At 30.8% G+C, this 12,480-nt stretch overlaps 2 protein-coding genes across 6 annotated transcripts in view; one reads left to right on the forward strand and one right to left on the reverse strand.

The window, feature by feature from the left end:
• LOC106720027 (frequenin-1) overlaps positions 1–12,480 on the forward strand; it is a 120,001-nt gene that overhangs the window by 99,807 nt on the left and 7,714 nt on the right. The gene's annotated exons all lie outside the window — the stretch shown is intronic.
• LOC106720026 lies at positions 6,013–6,935 on the reverse strand. Its single transcript, XM_014514566.2, has 2 exons — positions 6,869–6,935; positions 6,013–6,698 (listed from the first exon to the last, which is right to left on the reverse strand). The coding sequence occupies exons 1-2, from the start codon at positions 6,896–6,898 to the stop codon at positions 6,027–6,029; spliced, it is 702 nt and encodes a 233-aa protein (XP_014370052.2). The 5' UTR covers positions 6,899–6,935; the 3' UTR covers positions 6,013–6,026.

Below are 12,480 nucleotides of genomic sequence, written 5' to 3' on the forward strand. Positions count from 1 at the left end.
GACTCTGTCCTCGCGGAATAAAAAACCCCTTAAGTAGTAACCGTGCTTTCAAATTATGTTCTATATCAATGCCAAAGGTTATCTACATCCGTTGAGCTGTTCTAATGATACTTAATAATAAACATCCATCCAAATATTCAAACATTTTCATTTATATTATTAATATATAAAAGAAAAAAGTAAATGTAGAACATCTTAGTAAAGTTGCGCTAAACAGAGCGGCAACTACATACATCACGGTATAATGCAACACAAATCCAGCAAGAAATAGACACGGCCACCGCAGTTGTCTTATATTTCGTATACAACAGTTGCAAAATATGTTCAATGCAGAATACTCCATAATAAAAACAATAATTAAATCATACAAATAATCTACGTATAAATGTTTTCATATATAGGATAGAGAAGGGATGGTAGAGATAACTGAAATGTCTATTACCACTTCCCAATAATTTGTCTAACACTCAAATTAGAACTTTTTAGTTACGGGTGTCAGTTTACATATTTTACATATATAAATCTCTCTATTATATATTATAAATATATAAATCTCCTGTTAAACATGTTACCAGTACCAGACATTGATACATTTGAAACAAGAACAGTTTTAATAAACTAATTAATATTACTTGTAATTAGTCTCAATCGTACAAAAATAATCTTACAAAGTTACATAATTTTATGACGCGAGTTACAATTTGAATTAAAAAGTTTAAAAATAACATCTTCAACAAATTATAACGTCACTAGCTGTCGCCCGGTACTCCGGCCGCGCGGAATTAAAAAAAAACTTAATAGTTAGCCCTTATGTTATTGCAGACAATGATCTAAATCTGTGCCAAATTTCATCAAGATTCTATGAACCGTTCCAGAGATGCCTTCAAACAAACATCCATCCATCGATCCATTTAAACTTTCGCATTTGTATTGTTAGTAAGATTAAATAATAGCACGTATTTTGTAAAAAGTTATGTAAAAATTTGAATCAATCTCAAGGATTGATTATTGAATTCGGTTATCATTGAAGCTTCAACATACCGAAAGAACAACATAAATGTGATCGTGAGACCTGCTTTTTGTATAGCAGTTTACATTCAATGCTTAAGTCGACTTCAACGTTATTCATTGACCTTGAGTGTTCAGGGGTGTGGACAATGAATTTTCGATACTATCTGTCTACGACCTTGCACGCCTTAAAACTGTTTTCGCTTGACTTAATCTCAGATTATGTAGAATAATTTTAACATTCAAGACAGTGTTTTTTGATGTGAATAATGAAATGATAAAGTAATCGATTTTTAGAAAAATATTAAATTAAAGAACATAAATTTTATTAAATGTTTATTTTGTTAATGAAATTAAAATTAAAAGACATCTAGGTATAAAATTCACATTGTTAGTTACCATACTCCTATGAAACGGCTTGACCGATTTTCATCAAATTTTATAAGCATTTTCAGACGTTCTGAGAATTGGCCAGTATCTATTTTCATAACCCTATCATATTTTTTTTAACTGAGCGCGGACAGAGTCGCGGGCGCCAGCTATTAATCTGATAATAATCGAATGAATATGTTAAAAATAGCAGAAAAGATTGGTATCTTTCTAAGATTCATGTACAGCCCTAACCTTTTTTTAAGTCACTTTGTCGTGATAGAAAATGAAGCTTTGGTAACGTTTTAACGTCTCCGTCTAAAAAATCTGTGGAATATATTATATCCTTTAGAGTAAGAACCATTAGAACAGACTCAAAGCCGTTGCGTAAATTGACTTAATAAAGCAACAAATTGCGTTACTTTACAGAGATTTTGGTACCGTTACGCAATTATAACAAAGCGTAATATTCAAATATATCGCCTATTATTATGTTAATAAGATGGTACAATTTATGGATTAATATAAACGCTTTTGTCCAAACAGTTCTTTGTTTAGAGTTGCAAAAATTATTCAGAATTCCGACACATTTAGAAAGGTGACCTTGACTTCTGTATTTACGTGAAAGAAATTCAATACCCACGAAACATCTCTCTCAATAATTTACAATGGCATATATTTCCAAAAACAATCATTTTTTCATATTAATTTTCATCGTTGCACTTTTGAAAATTTTTCCCTCTTCCCCTTTTTCATGTTAAAGTTGTACAAATATCACAAAAGATTACCATTAATTTTATTAAAATTTCATAATGATTTGTTAACGTAGATTTTATTTTTAATTTCCTTTCATTTTTACACAACATTTGGCCTAGATATCTAATACAGTAGCATCTTAAAAATAGCAATTCATAAACCACAAGTGAATTTGCCTTGACCTATGACAGGTATGAATATATTTAACACTTTCATAAATTCCATTTTTATCTCAATGTCAATTAACGTATGACGGATAATTCAATTACTAAGAATATATTTTCCATTGAAATTAAAAGAGAACATTTAAAAAATTCAGTTTCAAAATTTAATACGTGTTGAAAATTATTGAAAAACATTCTGCAAACACACATATTTAATTTAATTTTAAACATATTCATTTAAAAGCGAGAATTATTTACATTTTAATTAAAATTACCGACTTTAATGCAGCAGTCGCTTGTTACCAGGTAATGGTGAAATTAATTAGGCTGTTATAGCGAAATATATAAAAAATATTTTTACTACTTATTAAGTAAAAATTTATGTATTTTCATCACCATGGTATCAAGAATATACAAGTATACAGATAACCTACAATAATAACAGATTTTAATATTTATAACTTAACGCAAAACAAACTAAACTTTTTTTTCTTCAGAAAAACTAAAACAAACTAATATTACAATAATATTATTTGTCTCAGAATTTTCATCCGTTTTCTTAGTATGAAACTTGAGACAGCTTAACTGAGCTAATTCCTCAACTCAGCGTCTATCATAGAAATGAAAGACATATACATGAAAATAAAACCTGATAAAAAGACATTAAAAATATTAAATGAAGACGAAAATAGGGAAGAAATTTAATGAGAAAAGGGCAAGGAGATGATGATAATTTTTTTTTTTATATTTTCCTTTATTTAATTTTATTCAGTTTATTTTTATGTTTACGAGGTTTTGAACATAATATAACATACTTATATCGTCTCGTATTTAAAGAAATACTTTGAAAAAATTATTACGTAATCTTATAACACGAGGTGTTGAAGAATTTAATTGCCTCAATTATTACTTCTTATGGACTTCTCTTAACTGTTTAATGACTGTTAGGCAGTTTTGTAGTAATTGGCACTTAAGAAAGAAAAAGTTTGATGTATCACACTAATACGAATTTATTTATACTAATCAATAACTTCTAGATGATGTATTCGTTAAAAAAAATTACAAATTACAACATGAATACATGCTTATTAATTTGATAGATGTCATAACATTTGTATTTTAAATATACGTAAAATATATTTTATTTTGAGTTATAAAAAGTTGTAAAAAATTCTCGACAACTCGTCAGATTGGCAATAAAAAATAAGTTATTACTATATCGTTATAAATATAGTTATAAATATATATAACGTAAGTTACTACTATATCGCTATACCAGTGCCAAAAATATATTGTTATCTCTTTTATTCAATTTAAAAAAGTTGAAATAACATAAATTAATTCTATAAAAAAAACACACACGTGCTACACTTATGTCCAGCTCTGTTCTTTAAAACGAAATCCAATGATTTCTATACTTATAATAATTACCAAAGAAATATGTTAATTCACCATTCACATGTTATGTCGCTTAATTTAAATGCAACACTGGTTATGAAAAATGTTCATGATCAGATTACAAAATTACGTTGAATCGGTGAAAGTGATTCACTTTTGGTCTTATATTAGCGTGAAAACAACGAGAGGAGATCATTTTAATTTGCACTAAGCTTTGCGCATTTGTCTTTGGGAAACATAGAACAACATTTAAATTTAGATTCCCTGTGAAGTATTGACTACTATCGCATTTATATGTTTCCATGTCACTAATCAACGCGTAGTTTTTTTGATGTGTCAGTTGGTTTCCATTGTCTAATTAAAACTTATTATCCATTACACCCACTTTTTTTAATACAATTTTTAGAGCAAGGAATAACCCGATGTAACAATGCTATTATTTTAAACTTGTCTAACTAACACTCAGCAATGCGGCTTCTTGTCTTTAATATTAATTATGCAAATGACCGTTAAGTGAGCAACTTACGTAACATGGCTACTTTAACATTTACTTTCGCTGGCGATTGATCGAATTACATGTCGTTTTATGTTTTAACTTTAAAAGTATTGCAACAGATCTTGAGTTATTAAGTGGCGTTAAAAACAATAGAACAGCGAAGTATTCTATTTAAGCCCGCTACACACTTTCATATTTAACTGCTCAATTTTATCTGAACATTTTAACTATTTTGTTAAAAGATACGTGTATAGGCAATACAAGAACAAACAGTAAACATGGACAGCTCTCAGTTTAGTCTCCAAAAGTTTTAGCAGTACAGTCTGATTGTTGTTGATGTTTAGATGGATGGATGGATATTTGTTGGAAGGTTTCTCCGGAACTATCTTGATGAAATGTTCCATAGGTGTAGAACATAGTTTGTAAGAATACATAGGCTAGTTATTAAGTTTGTTTTATCCGCGCGAACGGAGTCGCGGGCGAAAGCTAGTTTAATAATAAAATAGATCATTTGTACGATTTTAAATTATCATCAATTCATTATCGAATTTGGAATGTAATGTATCGGTACGATTTTGAAATCAAGTCTCATTTATTTTATTTAGAAAGTAGATACAGAGAAAAGGCGAGCGGGATAAATAATATTTGTTAGTGCTTCTAATGTGCATTTCGTGATATTATTTAAAAATATTTTTATAATGAACTAGCTTAACTATGGGGCCAATGCCAACTTAATGCCAAAATTGACTTTCGGATTATTCATTCGACTACGACTATCCGAACGGCAATATATTCCTAAATGCATATGGATCAATGAAAAACTAGACTGAATTATTCGTAGCGAACCGTTTTGAATAGCTCATATCGTGCGTCATTGGCGTCCCCTTTTTTAAACCCCCTTTACAGTAGCTTTTGAAGGCGACGCAATATAGCGATGTTATTTCTTTTGAATATTTATGACTTCCTACCATGTACCGAATCATAAATAGTTGACTTTTACTTTGGGAACATGTTACTCTATGTTCATTAACATAACGGAAACAAAACGAGTTCCAGTTTGAATGAGGTTTGTAGTAATTTTTTTCTTACGGCCGTACTGTGATATAATCAAATCCACTTTAAACATTATTCAAATAGTGTCGTAGTAATAAGTGACGCACAATCTTTTTAAGTATCATATACTCGTAAAACCGAGTCAAAAAAATGAAAAAACAGAACTAAAGCATACAAAGGAATCGATGCGACTGCAATTCAATCGAGGGTGTATTCAAAAACAGTTCAATTGAAAGCTTTGTTAATAAAAACCAATTTAAGTGGTTCGCAGCAATATCGAGAGCAAGGTATATTCGATATAACCAAGCTTCTGATTTTGAACAGTTCTTTATGTACAGTGCTATTCAAACTTATTGCTAATTTCACAGAAGTACATTGAGACAATGCAGTGATACTATTGTTTGAACGCACAATTTTTATAATTCTACTTGCAACGCATTCGACAGCAAAACAATCATAGAGTGTTTAAAGACAAAACCATATTAATTGACTTAAAATTAAACATAACTACATATTTTCAATGGCTCAAATGTAATGATTAAATTCCACGGCGTGTATACTATGAAAGTGAGAACATCTAAATGTTAGAGTAAAAACAGTTTTTGTAAATTGTTTTTGTGAATTATAATAATTTCATATCGACATTTAAAAGGTATGGAAGGAAATTAAAATAAAACACCTTTAAGTAATAAAAACTATTTACTTTTCAAAGTATAAAATTTGAATGAAGGAAAAAGTATAAAGTAAGTATATTAACTGTCATAATTTATTTAAAGTTATAATTAATTGTGAGGCGTTGTATTATCGTAAAGATTTCGCAACTTATTTTTAAATCTAACAAATTTGGACACTTCTTTACTCTTAAGGCCAGTTACTGTACGATTACTATCTATTATAAATATCGGTTCAAGTTTTTCTATTTTCGTAACATCACTTTTATCGTCATCCTTATTTACAAAGTATATAGCTGGTAAATTCATATTACTAGTTTCATTTGATTCACCATCCCCTGGGAAAACGACATAAAGCACTGTTGGCAGAGCGTCCCTTCTTTGGCCTATTCTGATATTTTTAGGGGCAGTTGCCACTAATACATTATACGATTCCGCATGTTGACTTATAATAGGTAAGTTTATAAAATTTACAGTCTCCGGGGTTTGTGTTTCGTTGATATATTTGTTGGTAACACTTTTTGGATATACCATTTTTGCAACCTGGTTTGTACATCCATCAGCCAAATTAGCTGGATGCCCGAAAACAGCCTCTGACAGGTCCTGATTACTTGCGGAACTTGGTAGTTCTTGTGGTATTTTCGCAAATAGTGCACCAAATGATCTTGGCTTAATTGGTTCCTTGTGGGATATAGGATTGAATTTAAGACTAAATCCGTTACTTATTGGTATACCTTCAATCGAATAATTTGTAAACCACAGCAACAGCAGCGTGATGATAATCTGTCAACAATTAAAAAAAAACATTTTTTATTCTGCTTAAACTATCAAGATTAAAGGACCAAAGACCAAGTAGTCGATGCTGCATTAATCTGAATACTTTTTTTTTAATATTTTGATTATCACAACATTAAGCACAAATAGGGTTAAGTTTTGCAGTCACGTGTACTTACACATTTATGACACACAGAAAACACAGGCATTCTGGCATTGCGCGGACGAAAGTCAATCGTACACTGTACATGATTACATTGTAACCTAACTAAACGATTCATTGTTACAATTGTTTTGAAACGCTAACTACTGACTAGGGATGTTTACCTGACATCGAGGAAGTTTCAATCGTAAACGACACAGTGACCCTCCCATGTCACCATTGTAGAATGGCGCTTGTATAGCATGTATGACAATTTATCGGATTTTTGTTTATATTAACGGTGTTCGTACCTAATTATATTGTCGCATTAGTAATTTATAAACTAGCTCTTGGCCAACCGATGGGTTCTTCGACTTTTTTATTTTCATGTCTATTTTTACCAACTAATGAAATATAATCGTGTGTTTACAATATCGAAAGAGCCGTACAAAATACATATTGTTTAATAGAAAAGAAATTAGTTTTTTTTACCTTTCGATGTATCTTAGATAGTAAGTCGAAAATTAAACGACTATCCGACATTCAAAATTACACTCGAGAGTGCCGTTCGTTTTAAAGTGTTCACTAACCGATTTTATTTAACCCATTTTTAAATATCCGTACCGTAGACTTTTAAAGCTGCCTCTATTAAAAATTTTATTCACTAAAAATATCGCTTACGAAATAACGCTTTCAGGTGTTACGTGTCATATCACCTGGAAAAAGTATTATAGTAAACGCTGGAATCGAAAAGACCGTGTCTTTTGTGTGCGGTAGCACGTCACCGTAGGTAAATGTGAAAAATGTTCGTTGGATCCCACAAAAGTCCATGGTCTGCGGCCGATCGTTACACAATACGGATATTTTACTCGTATTTTTAATAGTTTAGCTTACAAAACTGGCCCTTCTAAAGGAAGAGGTTTGATCGTTCTGGTATTTGGTCGTCTCCACTGTGAAGTGGAGTCGACTACTGTATAAAGTAAGTAATGTGCAGCATGAAGTACTAAAGTTGAAGTTTTTTTTTTAATTTTACGGTTTCGTTAAAAATACTAAATAGGAACAAAAAAATGGTAGAGCGTGTTACTTTATCATAAATAAACTATTAATTTAAGTTACGTTTATCATCAAAAACTTTCTAGGCAAATTGGTCTATGCAAAAAATTGCTATTTTTAAATAGGCGGAGCTTAAATTTGCAATAAGATTTGATACATATGAGAAATAATCAATGCAAGATTGCAGAAGATCAAATTTCATAGTTTGTCTTACCTAATTTCTACAATACAGACTTTACGACATTCTTCCTACTTAACGATACAGTTAAACATATACTATATTTAGTAATAATAATAATTTCATAGTTATCAAATGATTTTGGAAAATTATCCTGTTGCAGTTTATAGTAATAGATAGTATCTCCTAAATCGGTATATTACATTGAAATTACCATTTTTACAGTACCTACGGGAAATCGAATTCAATTTCCTCTCGCGCTATTAAAATTGGGCGATTCCAAAACGAAAAGTCCATTATTATCTTGAAATTTATGCTACCAATTGACATTGTTATAGATTATAAATAAATTGTTAAATAAAACGTTACATGTAACGTCGATTAGAAAATTAATTAAAGAAAAAGATAGTCTAAAAAACAAGATACATTGCTGTACTTTGTGTTCCAATAGTTCACTTAACTTGTGCAAAATAATTTAACTTTGTTATGTAAAAACAGTGTCATCTTTCTCATTCTCCTTGAAAAAATCGAGATAATAATATTATGTTTTCGTACTAGTGTTAGGCTTCCACTGTCCCACAGTACATTAATCTTAAGTCTAAATTCCCTAAGGACCCTTTTCGTTTCTTTAATCCCCACGTCAAGTCCCCTTCGTATTGTTTAAAAAACAAAGAATTCATGCATTCCTTTCCTCGACTCGCTGTTTTCAATTTTCATTAGCCAACATTTTCCGTTTTAATTCAACTTTTCGTAGCTCACCTGCACATAGATATTTAATATGACACGAAAGAGAACACAATAAGTAAAATGAAATTAAAGGATGCACAAACGGACAAAGGATTCATGTGACCAACAATTGATCCAATTTAAATTTCTGAACGTATATATTAGCTCATGCAAATTGTAAAGTATTTTCACAAAACGAACGAAAGCTTTTAGGGATAGCAAATATATGTGTTTTATTTAGTTGGTTGAACCGAATGTTTAATTCTTATTTTACCAATGTAATTGGTTTAATCAAGTGATTTTTAAAAATAAATCATTCGCAATCCAATTAAATGAAATAAACAACATTTTACTTAATTATAGTAACGTAATATAAAAAAGTATTTAATAGTACGATAGCAATTCGAACCAAGCTTGATTACAATCAACAGCGGATTCAAATAAAGGGTAAATTGCATTGCGTACGATGGCTATAAAACGCAATGGAACACATTTATAGCCCCTTGATTAGCGCTATTTCGAATACGTTCTCAAAATAACACTGTTATCTAAATTTTATAGGAAAACGAATGATGCTCATATTTTAAAGTATTTTCAAATTTATTTCATTATAAATATTTCATTTGACTCATATAGTCATAACAACAATGAAAATTTATAAATATTTTTTCTAAATGTAGTTTTATTAAAAACTAGCTTTTACCCGCGACTCCGTCCGCGCGGAATAAAAAAATGCGCACAAGATAAAAAAAGTTCCTATGTCCGTCTCCTAGTTCTAAGCTACCTGCCCACCAATTTTCAGCTAAATCAGTTCGACCGATCTTGAGTTATAAATAGTGTAACTAACACGACTTTCTTTTATATACCTACTAGCTTTTATCCGCGACTCCGTCCGCGCGGAATAAAAAATAGAAAACGGGGTAAAAATTATCCTATGTCCTTTTCCTGGTTCTAAGCTACCTGCCCACCAATTTTCAGTCAAATCGATTCAGCCGTTCTTGAGTTATAAATGGTGTAACTAACACAACTTTCTTTTATATATATAGATATAGATATCGTATCATTTAATTGAAAATGATGTTTCTCTTTAAAGGATTTAATAAAGTTTATATGGTATTCAATTTTTATAAAAGAATTTCAATTTTCTCAAACTTTATTTAAGATTGGAAAATATTATATATTAGACCACAGAATCAAATGTGAGTACGAGTATAAATAAGCTCTCGGTAAATCAAAATCTATTTCTGAACTCTAGCTCAGATTAAATTAACTTCGTTTTGTGGAAATATTGAAAATATGCAATGGAAACCGCATGCGTTTTGATTGGAAGAAAGTCCAATATGAAATATCAAAAATGTAACATCGTATTGTAGATAGAAACCAACGCTTTTTAATTATCCTTAAATTTAATTTTAGCTACTATTTTTAACTTTAGACGTACTAGAAATTAACCCGTGAATAAGTTAATCCAGTTAAATTAATCCAGTGAAATAAATTCATGAAAGTAAATGTAGTTTACATTAAAATCATTAAAATTTTACATTTTTACTTAATGAGATTTACGCACAAATTGCGATGTTCATGAGATTATTTAGCGCTATTTTATAGAGGACGACATCTAAAGTCGAACTTTATAATTATTAAAAAACCACGCCAAGTAAAAATGTCATAAATAAAATGCAATTCAGTGAGAAGTGATAGTTTTAATTAAAAACTTGCCAAGTTGGCTGCAAGCTGGAATTTATAATCTTTTTTTTTTTTGGAACAACGTAATTTTCGATGCGACAACGACCTCAGTACGATACTAAATATTACAAAGGGTACGTAAAATTAAAAATGTATTGTATATATTACAATTTACTGTGTATAAACTCCCTAGGGATTTGACTTTATTGTTCGCTGAACTAAAGTTTCATGTCAAAAAAATATTATAAAGTTACCTTACTATCTGTTAACATATCGCTAATAACAACAGTTTAAATAAATTTTTTTTGTTACTTATAATATTCGGGGAAAAATTATATAACCTTTTTTATCTTTTCGTTTTACAAAAATGTAATACAGAAATAGAAAAAAAAAATAATTAAAAAGAAATACGACATCGTATTTGAATCAAGTTTGGTTAATTGAAAAGGTCATTCCGATATCTTACCGACAATTGCCGCTGGCGTCTATTCCTGTATCGCAAAGATAACGTGCAATTTCCGTTTACTCCAAAAGGTCAGCCTTTGCCCTTACACGAGTTTTATTTTCACATACAGACGATATGTTATCTACTTACAGTGTGATATATGATAAAGGTTGTTTTCTTTACTATTACTTGGGTGAGGATTGTTGGAGGAAATTTTTCTTATTTACTTGAATTCTCATTAGAAAATCATAACTACTGCATTTGGAGATATAATACATATATTGCGACAAACTTATCCGCCCCGGTGAGAGTGGCGTTGTCACCACGGTTAGTTCGTTCCGAAAATATGTGCAACCTCATTGGGCGTAGAAAATATTAGAAAATTCCCCTTCCTAACCTTTTCTTAAGAGGAAGCAATGGGAAGAGAAAGTTGATATGAAGGAGGAGGGGACGCATATGAAGGGAATATATGATTTTCTGTGCGTCCCCTCCTCCTTCGATTAACGCATCTGCAATTGAGGATGTCTATGTGCAGCGGTCGCTTCGCTCTATCAGCGAATTCGGTGGCCTGCTTTTTTGCCTCCTTTGGCACCGTCCAATAAGGATCTTTTGGCACTTATTGATTGAAAGCGCTAATGAGCTATCGTACTTTAGTTAAACCCACCGGATCTGATAAGTTTATCGTACTATGAGTCGAGCGAGCAAGGGATGCTGGGTGTCGGGTCTTAAGGGACGCCATACTAATTTAACACCACGGTGCGATATGGTTAAGACGGTCTTGCGGACGTTATCTATATTTTAAGTAAATTTTTACTAATGAAATATGTCAGAATTAAAACCGAAACCGAGCACACACTATATTTTAGCGTACGAAAGCAAATCTGGACGAACACATGTCTTCGCACAATATTCCATTTCAGCATCCAAATAAATATCCTTTCAACGAGTCTATCGATATTGGATAGAAAAACCGGATTATGTTACACAATAAACAGGTCTGAAGGGATTTATTATTGCCACGGATCATTGGTGGTGTTGAATTTACGATATTCAATTTAGAAATAAACATATGAGATTTTTGTCAGTTATTTGTTCGTCCTTATTGAAAAATGTGTAGAACGAAAGAAAAAAGAACCGGGTCCTTAAGTTGGCATTTAACAAAGAGTACCCTGATTTGCGACGTGCCAGATCAAATGTAGTATATTTTATTAAAAGATAAAACAAAACGATAGTTGTTTTAAACCTCGGATGCTGTAAAAATTCGTGAGAACGTTTTGGATGCGGTAATCAAATTTTCTCGATTACGCAACACGATTATATCATTATTAATGAGACATCTGCGCAAGATTATGGAAGGTTTTTTTATAGTTAAATCTTATATGCATATTTTAAAATGTTAATTTGATACCTCAAAAACTTAACGTAATCAAAATTATATCACAACGGAACCATCCATTATTTAGTGTTTTTGATAAATACTAGTATAGCGGTAGTAGAAATTTATATACGCACAGCAAAACCAGTACACAAAATTCGAGGAAAGCAAAACGAGTTGAAAATA

The sequence above is a fragment of the Papilio machaon genome, chromosome Z (assembly GCF_912999745.1).
Source record: "Papilio machaon chromosome Z, ilPapMach1.1, whole genome shotgun sequence".
Classification (NCBI taxonomy): Eukaryota; Metazoa; Arthropoda; class Insecta; order Lepidoptera; family Papilionidae; genus Papilio; species Papilio machaon.